The sequence below is a fragment of the Mustela nivalis genome (assembly GCF_964662115.1).
Source record: "Mustela nivalis genome assembly, chromosome: 3".
Classification (NCBI taxonomy): Eukaryota; Metazoa; Chordata; class Mammalia; order Carnivora; family Mustelidae; genus Mustela; species Mustela nivalis.
The window spans coordinates 39898010-39921302 of NC_139022.1; the positions used below are offsets into that span (position 1 = coordinate 39898010).

General features: G+C 41.1%; 1 protein-coding gene across 7 annotated transcripts in view; it reads left to right on the forward strand.

The window, feature by feature from the left end:
- The first annotated feature begins 10216 nt into the window (after positions 1-10216).
- Positions 10217-23293, forward strand: part of PRR16 (proline rich 16) — a 187587-nt gene continuing 174510 nt past the window's right edge. The window contains exons 1-2 of one of the 7 annotated variants that reach the window (XM_082724149.1): positions 10217-10318; positions 10912-11073. In XM_082724149.1, the coding sequence (XP_082580275.1) occupies positions 10283-10318; positions 10912-11073 (198 nt within the window). In that variant the 5' untranslated portion in view covers positions 10217-10282. The other 6 variants (XM_082724150.1, XM_082724151.1, XM_082724154.1 and 3 more) reach the window with 6 other exon arrangements.

Sequence of the window (23293 nt, forward strand, 5' to 3'; positions counted from 1 at the left end):
TCAAGAGCTTGAACCCCATGCCTGGCTCTGCTCAGCGTGGAGTCTGCTTCAGACTCTCCTTTTCCCTCTGCCCTTGCCCCCACCTCTCTCTTTTTCTCTCCGAAAAAAAAAAAAAATTAAAACATCCTTATCAAAGAATTAGAAGTTACTGTAAAAGAAATAAAACAGCTTATAAGTATGGAAAAGGATATTGAGAAAAATTTAATTAAATTAAAGCCAATATTATTAAAATAGCAGATATATCAAGACTTTGATCAAATTTCAGTAGTGACAGATGGTTAAAAATATTTTCTATGTTGCCATTCTATACACATATATTCAATTTTTGTGAAATATAACATTAAGAAATCTATGTTATGAAGTTATGTACTAATTATTTTTCTGTATTACCAAGTTAACAGTTTCTTTTCTATCTTATTCTGGTACTGTCCTTGGATGTCTCCTATATAGCTTTTCTAGAACTTGAAGTATTGATGCTTCCTTTTTCTGATCCCTGCTGTCTTTCAATGGATATGGTCATCAAGACTTTTAAAGTACTAGAGATAGGGGCACTTGGGTAGCTCGGTGGGTTAGAGGATCTGCCTTCGGTTCATGATCCCAGGACCCTGGAATCGAGCCCCGCATCGGGCTCTCTGTTCAGCGGAGAGCCTGCTTCTCTTCCTCTCTCTCTGCCTGCCTCTTTGCCTACTTGTGATCTCTGTCTGTCAAATAAATAAATAAATAAATAATTTTTTAAAAAAGTACTAGAGATTGCCCACAGGCCTCAAGATGTAGGAGCTTTTAACATAGGAGAGATGGTTCTTACCATATCTCATGATTACATAGTGCTTTCAAAAAGAGTTAGTTTTGGGACAGCTAATGTTCCCTTGACCTATTTGTATCATTCAAGGGTCCATGTGTGACCAAGTGTCAGGAAGTCTGATTCCAGTCACTTCTTAATTCTGGGTAATCTCTCTGAACTCATTGTCTATATCAGTAAGATTAAAAGATTTGGCTTATATGGTTTCTAAGGTCATTTCTAATCCTGAAATTCTAAGATTCTCTAAAATGTCACTGTAATGAGTGTTTTACATTAGGATGCAAACACCTGCTTATTTTATGATGTTGACTATTCTGACACATGAACTCTGATAATAATATCTGGTCTTTAAATGGTATTATCGTTTATGTACACACCTGAACTCTGCAGGAAAATAACACAGATGACCACTTGGTTTCCTCTTCGGGGAAACACTCCTCTAGTTTATTTTTTCTTCAGCCCAGCAAAATGCATCATTCCCAGATTAGGCATGACTTTTAAGTATATTTCAAAACCTATTAGAATGAACTCTTGCAAATGACGTAGACTCAAAATCTTAAAATCCAACTTGACGTCTTTTACACCAATGTCTCAAATCAGTTGCCAGAGCCTGTAGCTGATACCGCCTTCTCACTCCTGAAAGGTCTATGGATTATTTCCAATCCAGCCTCATTATTCCTCCCTAGTGTATGCCCTGAGGCTCTACCCACTGGGCGTCCAAGGCAAACATCTTAACTGGATTACTGACTGCCTTTCTCTCTCTCTCCCTACCCATTTCTGTCCATTTCAGAGGACTTTAACCTTCAACTTCAGAGCTTGTGAATTGCAAAATCCCAGAGAGCATTGGGCACATACATACTGTGTTTACTCACCAGACTCTACGGTTTAACTCACACACTCTCTAAGAGATGACACCCTCTTCATGTAATGATAGAACTCCTCCTAGGTGGGTAATACCTATCTCAGAGAGCTCTCCCTGCCATCACAACATACCAGAGGCTGGATGGCTTAAACAACGGAGATTTATTTTCTTGTAGTTTTGGAGGTTGACAAGTTGGAGATTGGGATGCCAGCAGATTTGGCTCCTAGTGAGAATTCTCTTCTTGGCTTGCAGATGCCTGGCTGCCTTCGTGCCGCTTCCTGACAAGAAAGGGCCTGTCCTTGGTGCCTCTGCAGAGAGAGGCAGAGAAAGAGAGAGGGAGGTGAGGAGGTGAGGGGAAGGGGAAGAAGGGAAGGGTGAGAGACAGAGAAGTATTGAGAGAGGGCTTCTTCTTAAAGGGCGGTCCCTAATCCTGTCATGAAGGCCCTTTCTAATGACCGCAGGTAACCCCAGTTACCTCCCAAAGGCCCCCATCTCCAAATAACACTGGGCTTAGGGTTCAAACATAGGAAATTTTGAGGGAACAACAAACATGAGTCAATAACACTGGGCTTCAGGCCCCCCCAGATTGATCTCCTCACATGCAAAACACATTCATTCCACCCCAGCAGCCCCCCAAATCTTAACTTGTCCCAGGATGAGCCCTACAGACTCGAGTCCAAAGTCTTATTCCAGTATCATCGGAATCAGGTATGGGTGAAACCGGATGCATAATTCATCCTGAAGCAGAACTGCTCTTTAGATGTGAACTTTTTGAAACCAGACACATGGTTACTGTGCTTCCAACATACGGTGGTGGGACAGCCATAGGGCGGACATTCCTATTCCAAAAGGGAGGAATGCAAGGAAATGGGGATGGGTCCCCAGCAAGTTCCATATCTAGTAGGGCAAATTTCATCAGATGTTAAAGCTCGACAATAGACCAATCCTTTTTGGTTCAGTGCTCCGCCCTAGAGGCCTGCAGGGGCAGTCATCCCACTTCTGTGGCTCCGCTGGGGGGCATGACACCCCTAAGGCCATGGGCTGCCTGGCCCTCTGGCTTTGTGAGAGGGACTCATCCCCAAGTCTTTGGTTGAACCCTATCCAGTCTGTTAAAACCAAGATGGTGCCCTGGATGAATTCTGAATTGCCTTTGGTCCTTCTTCCCCTTTCTTGGAGGAGAGTACAAGTTCATACCCTAATAATGCTATGACCCAATCCTATAGGATCTCACAAGTCAGACAGACTTCCTTTACTTCGTCCCATCTCCATCCCTTTCAGTTCAAAGTGGGTGTGTTCAATTTATATAAGCCTAGCTGTACCTTTGGTCTTTTCTTTGGAATGTGCTTATTTATTATTTATTTTTGCAAAATGGTCAAGCTTATAGTTTTCTTAATGTTGAAGTCCCGGTTCCTTTTTACCGAATAATTCCTCCTTCAGTTCATCTCTCTCTCCTTGCGTTACACTGTAAGCAACCAGGAGGAAGCAACTGTTCCTTTGATGTTTTGCTTAAAAATCTCCTCTATTAAATATCCACTTGCATGGCTCCTAAACTCTCCCTCTACAAAACAGGAAGAGTACCAAAAGGATTCAAAGAAGTCCTTTGCCCCTTTATAACAAGGATCGCCTTTCCTAGTTTCCTTTTTTATTTTTTTAAGATTTTATTTATTTATTTGAGAATGAGAGTGAGAAAAAGAACGTGAGCACAAGCAGAGCTAGGGGCAAAGGGAGAGGGAGAAACAGGCTCCCCGCTGAGCAGGGAGTCCGATGTGGGACTTGATCCCAGAACCATGGGCTCATACCTGGGTCGGATAACTGACTGAGCCACCTAGCTGCCCCTCCTCCAGTTTCCATTACGATGTTCTGAGACTCGCCAGAATGACCCATCATGTCCGTATTTCCATAAACATGCTGTACACGAATATTGTACACTCTCTAAGAGGATGGAGCCTCGCTTTTTAACTCTCTTCTTTCTCGATTCCCACCAGAACCGCCCTAATATCCGCAGTTCTAACATGAACCCCCAAACCCCTCTAGCCTCCTCCCGTCACCCAGCTCCAAAGCTGCTTTCACATTTTTACATATTTTTTTTCCAGCTCTGTCCTCCTTCTCAGTATCAACATCCGTCTTCAACTATGATTTGACTCAGTTATCCCACTTCTGGAAATATATCCAAAGGAAATGAAATCAGGATTTCAAAGACTTATCCACACTTTCCCATATTTACCATAGCTAAGATATGGAAACAACCCAAGTGTTACTCAACAAATGAATGAGTAAAGAAGATGTCTCTCTCTCTCTCTTTCTCTCTCTCAGTGGAGTTTTATTCAGCCATGATAAAGAAACAAATGCTACCATTTGTGACAAGTTGGGTCAATCCTGAACTAAGTCAGACAAAGACAGAAACTGTGTGGTATTAATTAAATGTGGAACCTTTAACAGCTGAACCTGTAGAAAGAGACAGTAGAGTGGTGGTTACTAGTGGTGGGGCATGGTGAAAAAGGGGAGATGTTGGGCAAAGGGTGGCGACTTTCCGTTATAAGATGAGCAAGTTCTGGGGATGTAATGGTGCAGCGTAGAGACTGTAGCTCACGACACTGTATTACACTCTTGAAAGTTTCCCAAAGAGAAGATTGTAAATGTTTTCACTGCAAGAAAGAAATGGTAATTATGAGAAAGGATGAAGGTGGTCAGTGGCCTTTGTTTTACGACATCTTTCAAACCACTACACTGTACGTTCTAAACTTACATAGCGTTATATGTTGCATATCTCACTAAAGCTGGAAAAACTAAACAAAACAAAATCTATCTTCGTCTGAGCTTCCATAACAAAATACTATAAGCTAAGTGACTTAAAGAACTGATACTTCTTTTCTCACCGTTTTGGAAGTGAGGAAATCCAAAATCAGGGTGGCGGCCAATTCAGTTCCTAGGGAGGACTCGCTCCCTGGCTTGTCGATGTCTGTCTTCCCACAGTGGCCTCACATGGCCTTTCCTTGGTGCACACTCCTAAAGGAGACCTCTTTCTCTTCCCCTCCTTATAAAGCCACTAATTTCGGGGCACCTTGGTGGCACAGTGGGTTAAGAGGCTGATTCTTGCCTTTGGCTCAGGTCACGATCTCACAGTGGTGGGATTGAGCCCCTTGTCGGGCTCCATGCTCTGAGCAGAGTCTGCTTGAGTTTATCCCTCTCCCCCACTATGCTATTTCTCCCTGCCCCCCAGAATAAATAAATAAAATTAAAAAAAAAATAAAGCCAGTAATGTTATTCTGAGGCCCCACTTTCATGAACTAATTTAAGTCTAGCTACCTCCCAAAGGCCCCATCTCCAAACATCATCACACTGGGGGGTGAGCCTTCAGCTTAGGAATGCATTGGGGACACAAACATTCAATCTATAACAATATTATTTGAAGCTTGAGTTGAGGCTTGGGCCAAAGCTCATGGACTTGCACTAAGCAAGTGGGATTAAAAAGTACAAGCAGCATACCGATTAGAGTAGTAGCTTCTTTATGGACCCCAATTATTGTATCAAGGTCCACTAGCTCAGATTGGCAGAGTGTCTAAGTCCTTATACTCAGCATTATGCAGAATGCCTAGACTCTTTGCAGAGCTGGGTCATCCCATGCCAATTTTCAGATGAGGAGCTAAAACTTCATATTCTAACTGGCCATACACAGTGGATGACCTTGCTGACCATCTTGTACCTGGAAGGACCCCGCTTTATTTTCCTGAAGGCCAGAATATTCCATAAATAGAGGGAGGGGTACAGCAGCTGCCAACTTCTCTGTCCACCTTGATTTTATGAAAACCAGTAATTCCTCTCGGCTTACTCTCACTTGCTTTCTTGGGGTGGGGGGAGCAAAAACTAAGACAAAAAACTAAGGACCCTGAAACGTACAGCAATAGCTATCACCAAGTACTTATGAAAATTAATTGGGTGCATGAACGATGGAGTAGAGTTTTCAATGATCTTGGGGCTAGTACGGTGTATTGTTTTCTATGCAATGATCAAGTTTGTGTTGGTTGTAGTTGAATCACCTTCTAGGGAAAGGGGTGGCTAAGCTGTTAAATGGTGCACAGTGGCAGGTGGCCAAGGTCTAAAAACACCTCTTTGGCACATCTGTAAGAGTCCCAGACTACCGATAGTCTCAGGTTCTCTCTTCACTTGGCCCAGAAGTTTGAAGCTGAGAGGCAGAATGGGATGTCAGGCACGGGTCCCAGGGATTCAGGATGAGTGGAAATTCCTAAAAACGGGTAAAGGGAATAATTGTGTCAGGATTGCTTGCACGTGTTCTGGGGCAGCTGAGCAGCTCTGGGCGGCTGAGGTCTTCCAGGCTGGAACCCTGAGATGGGGCTGGATGAAGGGTTCTTGGTATGAGTAAACCGAATGCCCAAAGGCAGACTTGAGTGAAGCTGGCTTCCAGAAGCAAGAACGATGAAAAGATATTAATCTCTAAGTGTCAGAAAGAAGTTATGTGATCCCGTTGAGGTCTATATGGGGGGTACCTATTGTTTTTATATTCCCAGGGGCACGTCTCCTCTTTTGGTGGTGAAATAGGGCACCGGTGTAGGCAACTTGATACAAGTTGGGCCAGTCATTAAACATCCTCATCCCAGTTTCCTCACCCACGCCTTGCTAACTCCTACGGTGTCTTTCTTTCTGTGAATCTGTAAATGATTTTGCTTCTTGAAAACACTTTACTTCTTTATTATTATTATTATTTTTAAAACAGTTTACTTATTTATGAGAGAGAGTGGAAGAGGGGTAGAGAGAGAGAATGAGAATCTCAAGCAGATTCCATGCTGATCAGGGAGCCCAGTGCTGGGCTGGATCCCCAGATCCTGGGATCATGACTTGAGCCCAAGGCAAGCACTTCACCCACTGTACCACCACCACCCAGGTGCCCCCAAAACACTTTACTTCTGTGTAAGGAAATTATCATACTAGACAGGCTTTGGTGGAATAACTTGTTTTACTGCCACCTGCTGGAAAATCATAGTAATAAGTATACAAATGCATGCCTTTTCTGTAAGAATGGCACAACCCTGCTCTTAGCTTTACACCCTACCCGGTAATGTCAATGGGCTGAGGTGTCCATACCCTGCGCTAGCCCTGTCAGAATCTTCTCCCGGAAGCTTGCTGTGATGGTCTTTTTCTTTTCTAGTTGCCACGTTGTGAAGATGGGAGCCTGGATTTACCAGGGACCCCATTTTAACCTTATATAGAAATAAGCTTAAGAGAAAGTAACAATCCACAGAAAGGCGGAGGGATACAAGGACAGAAAGAAGTAGTGCCAATGGTCTTAGAATTTCTGGCTGCAATCCTAGGTGAAGATATTCCTGTCTTTAACTTTTCTTTGGTTTGGCTCTGAAACAATTTCCTTTGTTGCGTTAGGCAAAGTTCAGTTTCTGTCACATGGATAAAAAGTAAAAAACATAAAAACAAAACAAAAGCCAACTATATAATGACTTCGGAGATCAAGTGAAATTAACTGATCACAGTTGGGAAACAGGGAAAGATGAGATACTCTGAGGTAATCTCAGTTTTTATATTTGAGTCCTGTGTGGAATTACCTAATTGTTCCTACTAGGACTATGTCTGGCTAAACCTAGTTGCTCCTCCGTAGTGTGGATTCTTGCCTAGAGCAGCCATTTAAAAAGTATTTGTTGAATTAAATTAATCTCAAAACACATAAAGACAGACAACACTTCATTCAGTATTTTATTTTCTTCTCTGGTATTTATTGAGCAAGTGTCTTGCAAGAGATATGGTTCTTCGTAGAAAACTTCCACTTATATTCTCAGATCACATTTTGTAAACCAATGTGCGCTTATCAGTTGAAGCTAGAGGTCATGCCAAAAGCAGTTGAAAAGAAGAAGACTCTTCTCCAAATAAATAGAGACCACTCCAGGAGAAGTATGGGTCAACACGGAGTTCTAGTTCTAGTTCCTTCATCTTTTCAAAGATCTCTAATAACTTTATTAGATTTTACAAACAAAAATAAATTCATATGAAAGAAAGAAAAAAAAAAAAAAAGAAAACCAGAAGTCTCATTAGGAGTGATGTTATGTGATGCCTATCATCTGTTCTTTGAGAATCAATGAGCATTGTTAAGGTAATAAATCAATAAGAGCCACTGCACCAAAATGGGACAAAGTATTTTGGGAATATTCTTGAACTCCTAATGAATTCAGAATTATGTCAGTGTCATAACATTTCCTGCACATCAATTATTAGGGATCAATTGCAATAGATTACACACACACACACACACACACACACACACACGTGCGTGCGCCCAAGAATACTGATAAGTGCTTGTAACTAAAAAAACAACCACTAGATGATCTCCTATAATTATCCAATCCTTCTTGCTGCAAATCTCAGAAAACATAAAGACACAGAATAAAATGCTGGGTGTACAATCACTTCTGTGAATAAGACCTTACGTTTTTTTAGAAGTATGTTTTTGTGTCTACATTTATAAGTGATGGGGTTTGAGTATGTACCCATTTGTAGCTAGTGCTTATACATAAACAAATTTATGGACAGATTTGTCAGAAATTTTACTATGTGTCACTTCTGCTCTGTGGTCTCTGTAATTTGGCTTTAAAACATCATATATGAAATTTTGACAGTCCAGGATGGGCCAAAGCAATGAATTATTTTTTTTCCATAAGGGTTAAAAATAAAAAGTAGAAAGTAAATAGAATACACACACACACACAGAAAATATATTTATATATAAATATGTTTGTGTCCTTCTTGTGTGTATGTCATTTTCTTCTGCTTTCTTTCCCTATTTTTTAACTATGTAAAATTTCTTCTTTAGAAATATTTTACCCATACCTGCTTAATAACTGGAAGATAGTGGTAGCCACAACTGCTTGGGTCCTATAAGCTTTTTCGTTTGGGTTTGGAAGTCAGTTTTAACTTTTCCCCTTTCAGTTCACTCCATGCTGTGTTCCAATATAGACATAAATAGAGGGCTGCCATTATTTAAGAATAAACTGATATGGGTGTGAATGGTGTGTTTCAGAACAATAATTATGATTCAGTTCTGAGCCAGAAGAGTTTTGTTCATTAATAGCAATGGATATCATAGGACAACAGATTTTTTTTTCATATCTTTAGTGAAGGTGATTCAGAGTAGCATGGATATATTCTTACATAACAAGAGTATTATTTTGTCAGTGGGAGGGAAAATACCACTTCCTTTCTTCTCCTCCAATATTCTTGCCTAAAATCATTATTTTTTGAGTTTGGGGGACTTTGGGATTTACTTGCCTACTACTGAGAGTCAAACATTCAAATCTAGAGAAAAAGCACTTTTTCTTTTTTCCTCATATAGTCTTCTGCGATTTCTGACCATTTATCTTTATTCACATATGAAATAATAATCTCAATAAAAATTAGAAATTTTCAGTGGGATAGTTTGTAAAGCTGATATAATTATTTTGACTGTTATATCTACATAATATAAAGAACCTGCAGAAGTAAAGGAATTTAGAAAAAACAAATCTATTTTCCCCAACTCAGAAACCTTAAACATATTACTTATTTAACACTTTTAAGTATTTCTTCTTTTTTTCTCCTCTCCAATTTGCTTACTGCACATTTGTTTCTTTATTCTTTCTTTATTTTAATTGTTCCCCAGTAGCCTCTGCTTTCTTCTTTGTCCCCTGATTTTTCAATGTATTTTTCAATGCTGTTACTGTTTTGACACCATATCTAAATTTCTGTTTTCTTCTGTTGCCTCTTTATTTTTTTCATATTTCATATATGACTTCCAGTGATTTTGTCAAGATAAATTGTTCAGAATTAACACTGACTGACCTTGGTGGGCTTAAGGAACTCAGAAGAACTGTCAAGATTTTCTTCAACTCCAGAAGCTTGTTGGAGCCACCTGGGGTGTGAGGAGGAAGAAGCAAGGGCCCTGGGAAGGCATGACGAAGAGGGGAAGCCTATTAAAATAATGATTCGGAGTAGTGTGTGCTGAAGACAATAAAGTACAGCCTTCCTGCCAGGTCAGTAGCTAATAGCCCATGGGTTTTTTACTAAGGAAATTAAAACTTTAGCTAATGAGAATGGGAGCCACCTACTGAGAATGAAACTGAAGGCTTCCTATTAACTCCCCTCCCTGGGTCCTTTTGACAGAACAGTCAGAAAGTTATTTCCTATTTAGTAGCAAAATGCTTGAAATGGAGATTTTTTTTTTTTAAAAAACGGATGAAAAAAAAAGAAAAGTTGTAGGCACTCTTCTTATTCAACTCCCCTAAGAAGAGATGCGGACAGCTTATTCCCTCCCCGCTCCACTCAAAACACACAGGGGCACAGGTCACGAAAACAGTTAAAAAAAAAAAAAAGAAAAGAGGAGCTGTCCCAGATAAGTACAGCCAAGATGACTCAGACAGTCTCCCCGGGGAATTTTTGGTGTGAAGACTTGAAATTAATAAATCCGCTGTTAGTTTTGTGGAATCAGCAGGATTAGGCTAACTCTTTCAAGAGTATTGGTTGAATTTCATTATTCCAGGGGGCGAGGGCTCATCACTTATGCACATCTCTCCCTCTCTCATGCAGAAGTAGGCACACCTCCGTTTAACTCGCAGGTCACCAGGAGTATGACTGGAGGCCTTCCGAACACACTCTGGTCCTGGGTAAACACCTAGGGTAGCTTTTCTACCCCCTCCCCCCCCCGCCCCCAAATCCAACTGCCGGCCCCACTGTGGTTCTCTGCATGTTGTCACAAAGTGTGCCGGGGCTCCATGGCTCTGCCCGCGGGCGAGAAGGAAGCCAGCGGGGCTAGCCGTGAGAAAGCCCACCTCGGGCTGCGGAGACGAGGGCAGCTCAGGTTCGAGGCCGGGGTTGGGCAGGGCGCGGAGCGCGCGGGCGCCCAGGTGCGGGGCCAGGGCTCCCGGAGGGCCGGGCGGCGGGGACTGCAGCTGGCAACCCCGGGCGCGGCGGGCGGGGAGCGAGCGCGTGTGTGCGCGAGAGCGGCGGGCGGCGGCGGGAGGAGGCGCAGGCGCGCTGCTCGCCCGTCTGCAGCCCCGCGCCGAGCGCCGCGTCTCGGGGAGTTGATGGCAGCACCACGGTGCGGCCGCCCTGCCGAGCGCCGAGCGCAGCCACCCGCCGCTGCCCAAGGAGCGTCCAGGATGTGGGGGGATCGCGGCGGCCGCAGCAGCGCCAGGGACGGGGGCGCGCAGCAGCCTCCGCTCGCCCGCCAGTGCTGACCTGCCTCGCCTGCCCCCAGAGAATGTCAGCCAAGTCCAAGGGGACCCCCTCCTCGTCCTCTCCAGCCGAGGGACCGCCGGCAGCCTCCAAAACCAAGGTGAAGGAGCAGATCAAGATCATCGTGGAGGACCTGGAATTAGTCCTGGGCGACCTGAAGGACGTGGCCAAGGAACTTAAGGAGGTGAGAGGCGCGGGGGTGGGGAAGGAGTTCGTCACCTTTCGCCCCCTCGGGGTTCCGGTCCCGTTTTCACTGGAGACCGCCCGTTTTCTTAACTCCTGGAAAACTATAGAAAGACGCCCGCAGACGGACTTTCTTTGCTCGGGCGACTCCGGAGAACAGTTGTTGCACTTTTTTTTTTTTTTTCCATTTTTTCTTTTTAATCAGGAGGAAATCAACTAGTGTTTTAATCGATGGACCTGGGACGGTGGGAAGGGCGAACGCGTGCGTGTCTCGGTTTGTGTGTGCGTGTAATGTCCGGGAAGGGGGCACATTGGGGGTGTGTCGACAGAGGAAGAAATGAGCAGCCGGGCCAGAGCGTGCAAAATGCTCCTGTCGTGCCCTCTTGCTTCCCCAGAGTCCTTTGGCAAGTCGCTCCTTGCCTGGCAATCTCCCCAAGCCCGGGCTGGAGGGGGGCCGGGTTCCGGGCCCTGGGCCAGGCCGGGGAGGGCAGCCCAGGGGAAGCTTGGCTCCGACTCGCCTCCCCGCCTCTGGAGCCCGGCTAGAAAGAAGAAGACCCGGGCGGCAGGCAGGGGAGCCGAGACTTGGGGATGGAGACGGTGGGGGTCTGGGACTTTCTCACTTTGGCAGTTCGTGAAGCATCCTCAGCTCTCCGAATGCCGCTCCCAGTAACTCCGGGCCTTCCCTCCACCCCACCTCCTTCCTGCCTCCCATCTTGTAGACACTTGGCATTGAACCTGGGGCGCGTCGGTGAGCGTGTTCGTGTGTGTGGTGGGCGTGCAGCAGGGTCTTGCCACTTGCGTCCTGGCTCTTGGGAACCGGACTGTTTCGTTCTTTCCCGCTCCCCCCTCCCCTCACCCTGACCCTCGTTCCACGTGTGCCCTCCCACCCCTACCCCTGTGATTGGGATCCGAGGAAGCCAAGGCGGTGCCGGGGTTGAGGCTGCGTAAGTCAGGCTGCTGCTCCCGGCGGCGGGGGTGGGGGGGAGGAGGGCCGGGTGGGAGAGGTGGGGTCTCCCGCGAGCCTGCCCCGCCGGCAGCGGGTGGCGTCGCGGAGCTGGTGGCGGAGTCCGAGAGCCCGCGGTTCCCGCTCGCGAAGGCTGGCTGGTTTGGCTCTCGGTCAGGGAGTCCGCACCCGCAGTTGTGCCTGAGCGAAGCCTGTAACTTCTAAGGTGGTGGCCGCGGCGGGGAAGGGAAGGAGTGGTACATACTCGAGGTCCAAAATTGTATTCCTGTTTTCTGAGGCCAAGGGGGAGGAGACTGGGGGGTGGATTGGCCGCCTGGCCTCTGGAGATGACCCTCCTCTGTCCAGTTTCCCATACAAACGCTAAGAAAGGGTCCCCTTTCCACCCCCACCTTCCCCAGCCCAACTCCCCTACTCCCCGGATTTCCTATCCCCTCTAGGAACCCAGCTCCGCATTTGTTACCAAATGCAAACCTGTGAAAATGGCCCATTCAGTGGCAGGGTTGGATTTGCCAGTGGCTCATGCCATTTTTGCAGGTTGTTCCAGAGACAGAACGTAATTACCACTGAGGTCCTGAGAGTGGGGACTGACACAGATGATGGGTGCAAGGATCTAACTTGTCCGTGAGCACAGGGCATGCATGGGATCATTGCTTCACAACTGGTTGACAGATGGCGAGGCTGTGCATTGCAATTCAAGTCTAAAGATGCTGTTCGTTTCTTCTTTGTTATTCTTTTATTTGACATCTTTGGCAGGCTGTGTTTCCATCTGAAACATTATGGTGTTTTAAAAAATGAGCAAATTTGGGCTTGCTCCCCTTGGCAGAACTGTGCTTTATAGTAGTTGAGGTTTCTACCGGTGGGGGATGTGGCAAGCCTACATCAGCAAAGTAAGGTGTTTGTTGTCTTGGGGAAGAGGCTGAAATTAAGAGAAAGGCAGTCAAAACTCTGCCTCTGTGGGCACATACTTCCTTATATTATGATGTGTCACTCCACTGTCTATTTTAGACAGAATAAATAAGGAGAAACTGCAGAGTCCTGGTTCTGCTGGGGCTCATTATCTTGTAGACATCTGGAGACCAGGTAGATATAGGGTGAAAACTTTTAACCTCCCCTAGGGCTCTTCATTAGAATCACGAAGAGGTCAGTCAGGAAATATGCAGATCTCTCACCTTTTCTATTTTCTTTGTCTTCTTTTATTTGAGCCTTCCCTAAGGGCAAAAACAAAAACAGGTCATTTACAAAACGTAAGGGGAAACTTAAATAATGTACAACCAAGTAAATGAAAGGATCTATCTTCTGGACAGATTGAGAGATAAAATTTTGACTTAAATGCTTTGGGATCTTTGATTGGCTGCCAGGGCCTGTTTGTGGAAAAATCTTACCCCAAGAGTGAAATTTATGAATGATAAAGGCTGTGATGCTGTTGCTAATTACTTTCTTGAGGCTATCATTGTCCTGGGTTTGCACATGGCCTTGTGTCTACTAAGGCCAAATCTCAGAACTCTGGCCTTTTATATAATGTGAATGATAGTTATTTTGAGAAAAGTATTTATAGGGCATGTTTAACTTATGACATCTTGCAGTTGTCCAGCATTTATCTTTTTAAGATAGTACTGCACATGTGATTGAACATGCCTTTGATGGAGTTTTGAATGGAGGGGTAACTTAAAACTTTGTAAAATCACAGAACTTGTTGGTCTCTAGCTATGACTTGCAGCTCTGAACCTCACTCTTCATCAATTGTTACATTCAGTATTCTGTCAGCTTGCCACTGCTATGTATTAAAAACATAAACTGTTATACTTAGAATTGTAATTCCTTTATTGGCAATGCTGTGCCCTTAGGCCATGCCATATCTTGACATAAATTAGTAGACAGTTCTTATTAACTTGGAGCAGAAATTAGAAATTTTTTAAAAGCTGATTATGACTAGATCACTATGTTAGTCACTGTATGGTATTTGTTTTTCTTTTTTGCTTCTTCTATTCTAAAATACAATATCCTTTTTTGAATATTTTTTTTTTTTTGCATAAATTCTGCACCAACAGCTTTAGACCTTTGAGGTTATTTCAAAACGGCTTTTTCTTTTTAGAAGTTTTCTGGACTTGAGTCATCAGAATATTCAGGTATTGGAGTAGATTCGAATATAATAATAGCTGCTAGAAACATTGTACTAATTAGAACAAAACTCCGCATTATACTGAGTTATGATTAGCTATTTACTTATCCACTGCTTCATCATTCACAATTGGATTATATATTGGAAGATGATGAACAGCATTTTTGCAAAGTCTAAGGGCAGTTTTATTCTATCCTCAGCAAATAGTAAAATCTTAAATAACATGACTTTTCAGAAATAGTAAGGGTCTTTTGATCTTCTGTAGTATAATGGAAAATCCTGAAGTATAATTCAACATATTTATTCAGTGCCTACAATGTGCCAAGTACTATATTATCTTTGTATGACTACCAAAATGAGCAAGTTGTAGATTCTGGTCCCAGTGAACTCAAAGCAGGAGCTTGGGATGCATTTTTCCTGTCTTTGAACATCAATAGTGTGAAAAGGCATTCTTCTTAGTGGCCACTCTGACTCTGGTCTAACAGGCTTGAGAATAAAAAACAGAATTGAGAATAAGAATTAGTGTATGTAGATTTATACGGTGACATTTGCCATGTACTTAGTAAGATAGTCAGCCTTTGGTGAAAAAAGAAGCAGCTTAAAAATGATGGTAAGGTAAGAATTTTAAGGAACTTACAATTTACTTAGATTGTCATGATTAATACAAGTGAATCAGTGCCTCACATATCTGAGTCCTACAATTGAATATTGGAGTTTCTTATGAAGGATAAATCCTTGGGGGGATGAATAGTCAAAAAGAAGATTTTAGATCTTTGAGATGTGGGTTTTATTGGAAGAGTAGAGAGGGGAAAAAATTAACAGGAAATAGCATTGTTACATATAATAATAATACAGTATTATTCCATGATGCTTTTTTCTGCACATAAAAAAAAATTGGGATGAAACTCTAGAGTTTTAGGGATGAAATTAGCTATTACTGGCTTATTAGATGTGAGTATATCTTTATTATTATTATTATTAAGAAATGTAGAAAAAAGAGTCATTACTCTTTAAAAATAGTTGTCAAATAATCTGATATCTTTGGGTACCAATGTACCTGTTCTTTTAGGAAGATCTCACTGGTGAACTGTTTTACCTCAAATGTTAGTTTTAATATGGTATCACAGATCTTATTGGTTAGACAGAGACTGGAATATGTAGTAAAGAGCCTTAGATTTCGGAACAAAATTCATTGCTGCTCTAGCTATATTCTCTTTTAGTTTTGACTGATTATAACTTTGAACATGTTTGTAGTGTTTCATTTTACAACTTGAAGTAAACACTGCTAATGGGTTGAATATATGCATATATTATTTCTTTGTTTAATACATATAATTTATTAAATGTAAAATATTTGATACATATAATTACATGTATCTGTATATGTGTGTGTATATCTATGTATAAAATTACATGTCTATATAAAATTTATTTATTTATTGCTAAGCTTTGTGAATACATATGTCTCTCAGAGAGGACCCAGTTAAGATAAATTATTCTTTCTGTGCCCGAGATCAACTCAGTGGTCAGACTCCTTAGGTGGCAAGTTAGGTCAGTACTGTGCCTGTGGATTGGTAAACACCCATGATCTTCCATATGAGGTCATACAGGGAAATAAATTAAACTTAAGTTTAATTTTGAGGGGCACCTGGGTGGCTCATTTGCTTAAGGGACTGCTTTTGACCCAGGTCATTGGGTTCCCTGCTCAGCGGGGAGTCTGCTTCTCCCTCTGACCCTCCCCCCTTCTCATGCACTCTCTCTCTCATTCTCCCTCTCAAATATATAAATAAAATCTTTAAAAAAAAGTTTAATTTTGAGAAGTTTGAAAATCCACTAGAAATGATCCATTTGGGGACTGATGAAAACAGAAGTCATAGAATTAACAATTAACTGCAGAATGTTTCTGTTTTTAAATGTTTTCTGCTTTTTAAATGGCTTTGCTGAGTGAAGTTCTGTAGTTTCTTGCTTTAGGAAATCCTACCAAGTATTCTTTGGTGAATAAGTCCATGCATATAAAATTCATTACTAGAACAAATTATAGAGAATGATCTCTGGAGTATTTCCCAAGTTCTAAAGTCGGGAATGAATGAAATTTCACAGTTCATTCAATCGTTGCAATAGCTGTACTTTTGCTACTTTATACAACAGTCTGCATCCTCAAACTCAAGGATATTTACCAAATGCCAAAATGTTTTTGAAATTTTTCTTGTCCTAAGCATGATGGCTTAGCATGTTAGTGAAGGAGCAGAATGGTTCTGAGAAAATAAAGATAACCAGTAACCATCTTTCACTGTCTCTGTTTTCAATGCATTAAAATCATTCAAGACTCAAGGAATTAGCTGATAGGAAATTCAGAAAGCCTTAAGGTAATAAATAGATAATGTGCCTTAGCCAATAGTGAAGTAAATATATAATAAAACCAATGAAACTAGGTTTCATTGTTACCTGGATTAAGTTTTTCCACCCTTACTTCTCTAAGGACCTCAGGTATGTAAATCAAAATGCAGCAAGAGAGTAATATAAGTTTGAGTAAAACATATTTTCCCAAACAAATTAAACCACAGATCCTTCTGTAGATCTAGTTCCTGGATAATTTCTTGGGCAATTTTTGAGAATTAGAGGGGTAAAATTCCGGTAGGCTGCTGATTCAGTTCTGATTAAATGTGCATAACTGACGTTAAGCTAAAAATAAAAGATGATAAACAACAAATAGTACTTTTTTCCTCTAAAATTTTTTTTAATTCATTTTAATTCATTTTCTAAGATTTTTTTTTTTTAGAGCAGATTTAGGTTCACAGAAACATTGAAGTGAAGGCACAGAGATTTCCCAAATACCTTCTATCTCCACACATGCGCCGCGTCCCCCCCCCCCCCCGCATTATCAACATTTCCCACTAGAGTGGTACATTTATTCCAACTGATGAGTCTATATTGATATATCGTAATCCTCCCAAATCCATAGTTGATAATATGGCTCACTGTTAGTGTTGTACATTCTACAGGTTTGGGAAAATGCATGAGGACATGTATCCATCATCATGGTATCTTACAGAGTATGTTTATTGTCCTAAAAATCCTCCATGTTCTTCTTAATCAATCCTCCCCCAAACCCACACCCATGGGTATTAGTTTTTTAAAGAACTCCTTTCCTTTTTTTTTTCTTTCTGATTTCAGAAGTAATAGAATATATGAATACTAGAGAAAGCATGGAAAAATCTAAAAATTATACAGGAGAAAATTAAAATTATCCTGAATGCCCAACGGAAGTAGACACATTGGACATTTTGCTGTGTTTCCTTTGGATCCTTTTGTATGCATATTTTTAACATGGGTCAAGTCATATAAAATTATTAAACTATATGCAGGGATATTTTCTCCTTTATTAAGGAGTAGATCATAAGGATTATGTAGATCTGCTATATGTTCCCCTAATGTTGGACATTCTATTAATTTATAAATTTCTGTGGCTGTTAAGTATCACAAAAACTTTTAGAGTAGCTCTGGCAATAAGAATAGCTAAAAGAGATTTTTACTGTCTGCCTTGTACTCACTAAGTATATTTGTTTGTATTAAATCTTCTGATGCCCAAAACACACATATGAGAAAGATAATATTGTTATACAGTTTTACAGATAAGAAGACAGAGGCTGGAGATAAGTCACTTGCCCAAGGTCACTTGACTTGTAAGTGAAGTAAGTCTTTGATGCCAGATATTTTAGTACTAAAGTCCAGGGATTGAATCACTCAGTTCTGTGACTTTTCTTAACTTGTTTTGTTGTTTACATTTTCTTAGAAGTCAAGAGTAGGAGTTTTAGAGTTTTTGATTCATATTAACAGTCTTTCAGGGAGTTTATACAAATTTTTACTCCCAGCAGCAGTATCTGTGGACAGTTTCTTTTTTTTTTTTTCTTTAAGTATGATTAACATACAGTGTTATATGCATGTCAGATGGTCAATATAATTATTCACAATTCTGTACCTTTCTCAGTGTTGATCAGGATAAGCGAACTCTTAATCCCCTTGATCTATTTCTTCCATCCCGCCACCCTCCTCCCCTCTGGCCACCACCAGTTCTCTGTATTGAAAGAGTCTATTCTCTTGTTTGTCTCTTCTGTTTATATTCTTCATTCGTTTGTTCTGTTTCTTTTATTTTTTTAACCTTTTTTTTTTTAAGATTTTATTTATTTATTTGACAGACAGAGGTCACAAGTAGGCAGAGAGGCAGGTGGAGAGAGAGAGGAAGCAGGCTCCCTGCCAAGCAGAGAGCCCTATGCGAGGCTCAATCCCAGAACCCTGGGATCATTACCTGAGCCGAAGGGAGAGGCTTTAACCCACTGAGCCACCCAGGCGCCCCTATTCTGTTTCTTAAATTCCACATGTGAGTGAAATCATATGGTATTTGTTTTGCTGTAACTGACATTTCACTTAGCCTTATACTCTCTAGCTCTATCCATGTCCTTGCAAATGTCAAGGTTTCATCCTTTTTATGGCTAAGTAATATTCCATTACCTGTGTATGCCACATCTTCTTTATCCATTCATATACCAGACACTCTTTTTTAAATTTTATATGAGGCTAATAAATCTTTTTAATTTTGTTTTGTGGTTTATTATTATTTTGTGGTAATAGTCATTGTTTTCCCTGGGTTATACTCAGAGTTTTCGACATCAGTCTCAAGGCAGAATTAATGAGTCAGTTAGACCTTGAAATTTGCGTTGTCCAAATAAATCGGTGCTACAGGATTACTTTTGACCTATTTAGTATTCAAAAAAATGTTAATGACAGCATTACTTAGCATTTTTATATGACAACAGCAAATAAAGGAACAGCTAAAATGGGTACTTGGTGATATCTAGTATTGTATACATCTGCTTTAAATGAATTTAAAAGAATTTGAGAACCTTATTTTCTTTTGATGTTACCAAATTGTCTCGGTAACAATTTCTTTTGATGTTACCAAATTGTTGTTACGTTTTTGGAAATGTTTGGGGTTTCATGGCTTTATGCGATGACTGATGAAGAGAAAAGCTTGTTGAACTCTCTACCAGAAACAAACTTTTTGAGATGACTAACAAGGTCATGTGTATTTTTATATACAGATTTCTCATATTGATTTCAGTGATAGCAATTTTCAGGCAATGCCTCTTCCCACGTACAAAAAGGCGATACACAAAACAACCTTTTTCTAAAATCTTTGTTTTTCCAGCATAATACGGATAGAAATGTTTTCTTTCTAAGCAAAGTTAGTTCCTTAGGATGAAGTGCTTTAGACTAACATTTCCCATAAGACCTGAGAACCCAGACTAAACACTTCTTACTAAGAGATGGAGGTGACATTAATTAAAAGGAGGTAATGGACATATCTAAGTAATGGCCAAAGCAGGCTCACAAGGTGTCCTGTCAACTCAGGACACATATTGCTTTATTTGCTATATATATATTTTTTGTTTTTGAAGATGGAAGGACATGCAGATTCCAAAGGAATTCGGCTTTTAAGCCCCACTTTAGGTAAAAACAATACCATTGTTCAGGCAAAATTTATATTTATGGTCTTTGTCTTCCCTCTTCCTTTGTAAATGACACTTCAAGTTGGTGTTTGGGATAAATGCTTACTTGTAGAATAGTGTGTGGAGATACATTACATACCTGTGCCCAATGAGTCAGTTACTAGAGTGTTTGGCACACTATAAATAGGTTCTCAGGTAATATATGCCATACTTGCTTGGAGAAAGCAAATTTGATGATTTCCAACAGATTTTCTTCTCCAGTACTACACAAAAGCGAACAGATATGTTGGCATTTCTTTGCCTCTTGCCTAGTATCAAATCTTATCCTAAAATTTCCAACTATATTCATGCTGCAGAAAAATACCAAGTAAAATATATAGATATGTATTATATTTATTTATATATTATATTATAAATATATTATTTATTATATATAAATATATATAAATAAATATATATTATTATATTTATTCTCTCTCTCTCTCAGATCAATTACTTCCTAGCAGCAATGGTTCTTAATTTTTTCCTCCATTATCACAGAGCCCTTTGAAAGTTTGACACAATCATGGATATTTCTCCTGGAACAACAGCTCATATGAAAATAAGGTTTTGCAAATAACTTAGAGAATTTTGGGGAGGTAAGAATAACACAGGAAAAGAGACAAAACAAATGACTGTTTGTGTTTTGTTTTGGTTTTTAATTTTCAGGTAGTTATTTGAAACCCAGCTCCTTAATAGTCAAGATTACAAGACCCGCCTCTACAAAAAGGAAAAAAAGAGGTGGTGCCTGGGTGGCTCAGTCGGTTAAGTGTCCAACTCTTGCTTTAGGCTCAGGTCATGATCTCAGGGTCATGATCTCAGGATCATGAGATGGAGCCCTGTGTCCAGGTCTGCGCTGGGTTGGGGTCTGTTTAAGAGTCTCTCTCTCCTTCCGCCCGGAAAATTTTATGCCTTTTATGCTTGTGGTGGGGCCCAGTGGATAGTTCATCAGCAGTTTCCTTCTGCTACACACACACACAGACACACACTAACACTTTACTACTGTTGCCACACTATTGAATGCCCATGTATCTAAAGGCTAACTCTCATATTTTTTTTAAAGACTTTTTTTAAATTCATTTGTCAGAGAGAGAGATAGAGCACAAGCAGGGGAAGAGGCAGGAAGAAGGAGAAACAGGCTCCTCACCAAGTAAGAAGCCTGATAGAGGACTTAAATGGGGACTCGACTCCAGGACCTTGGGATCATGACCTGAGCCAAAGGCAGATGCTCAACCGATTGAGCCACCCAGGCGCCCCACATTTTATTTTTTTTTAGATAGTAAGTGCTTGAGTACATCATCCATAGGACAAAATATTTTCAGAACCTATTGTAAATTAAGCATATGCTTTTCTTAAAACTTTTCCCAGAACAGCATTATTCCTTGTTTGCTTTCACATTTTCCCGCATGACATTAATTCACAAAATAAGAAAGATTTATTGAATTCTTGGTACATGTAGGACCCTGTGCTAAAGACCATAAAGGACACAATCATGAATCAGCTCAAGGACCTGGCCCTGAAGGAAGTCATCTGTTGTAGGGAGCCCCTTCTATGGGGGAGAAAGAAGGCTCTCTAAAGCAATGTGGAATGTGTAAAGGGCCATAATGTTACCCAGAGAATGCAAATATGGGAGGAAATTCATGTTGCTTTCCATTTTAATTGATTTTTCTGTGCTTAGAAAATTTGCTTTGTAAAACATATGCTAACGCCTGGAATGATACATCAGACGAACATGAGGGCAGGCCTTTGAAACTCAGACATTTCTTGCTTTGTTATTCCCCATTATGGCATTCTTTATTTTATTTTATTTTATTTTATTTTATTTTATTGTTTCAGTGTTCCAAGATTCATTGTTTATGCACCACACCCAGTGCTCTTACATACGATGTTAACATATCATAAAAACACAAACTGCCAACACCAGACGTCACTTTTGTGAGACACGTCTGTTACCCAGGAAATAAGGACATGGTTGAAAACCATTAGTGACCGGGTCTTGTTCTCTTTAAGATTTGTTAAAATTAATCATTACTGTTTTACATTCATTGTGACAACCAAGCCTTGGTTAGTAGATGATTTCTACATTTTAATTTAACTTCCTTGAACCTGCTAAAAACTGACATTCGCTGAAAAAGATATCTAGGCAACTATGGCTTTTTACTTTCCATGACAGTGATCAAGCTATACATAATTGGAAATTAACTTGGAATCTTAAAGGTCACATAGCAATGATAAGTTTGTATCTGTTCAGTCGTTGGGTAGAATAAAGAGTAAGTTTGATTATTCCTTGATTGGCTAAGCTGGATGTTCCTGACAAATAATTTAGACTTACTTTTTCTTTTAATAATAGAAAAATTCTAAGGCTCTGTTGCCAAAGAGGGTGGCATCGTTTAAAGGGCGGGTTCTCAGCTGGACCATTTCATATTGCTCTGCTTTGCAATGTTGGACATGTTTCTTAACCTCTCTCTGACTTCACTTCTTCCTTAAAATGGCAATGGAATGATAATTCTACCTATATCGTAGACTAGTTACAGAGATTCAAAGGCTACCTATATGTGAAGCCCTTAAAACAGTTCCCAGGAATAGAGTGAGCACTTTAGTGTATCTGTAATTGTTGCTACTATTCTTTGAATTTGTCTGAGCCTCTTTATTCATTTACTCAGCAAGTAATTGTTGGGAGCCTACTGTATGCCAGGCACTTTCCTAGCAGCAGGGCCTGTAGTGACCAACAAAATTCCTCATGGAGCTGACACAGTGGGTGGGATGGAGATGAGGAAAACAGACCAACATAGTAATTGTCAAATTATGTCAAATCCTAGAAAGTGCTAGAACACAATAGAAGATTCTAATGGGGGACACGGTCATGGGGAGGAGGTACCACTGTGACTAGGATGGTCTGGAATAAGCCTGGCGGAGAAAGAGACATGGCAATATCAGAGAAAAGTTGGAAGGTGAATGAGGGTCCTGTATGGGTGTCTAGGAGAGCACTTTTCCAGGTAGAGGGAACAGCAGTGTCCCGCGTGTTTGCAGAATAGCCAAGAGGCCAGTGAGGGAGGGAGGATGAGTAGGGGTCCCGGGGGGCATGAGGAGACATGTCTAAGGATCATAACTCCTAGAGTAACATGGGTGCCTGGGGGTCTCAGTCTTAGGGTTAAGCATCTGCCTTCAGCTCAGGTCGTGATCCTGGGACCCTGGGATCAGGCCCCGCATTGGGATCCCTGCTCAGCGGGGACCCTGCTTTTCCCTCCGTCCCTTATCCCCCATTCATGCCTGTTCTCTCTCTCTCAAAATAAATAAATTCAAAAAAAATTGTTAAAAAAAAAAAAAGATGGAGGCTTTGCAGTTTTGAACAGAGGAATGACAGGGTCTGATCTGTTTCCATCTTTTCTTCTCTACCTTTTACTCTCTAGCTGAGGCTTTCTCAAACATGGCTCTTTGGGCAAAAAATTCTGTTGTTGAAGGCTGTCCTGTGCATTGTAGGATCTTCAGCAGCATCCCTGGTGTCTACTAACTAGATGCCAGTAGCTACTGAGAATGTCAGTTTGAGAACTAAAAATGTCTCTAAACATTGCCAGGTGTTCCCTAGGGGAGA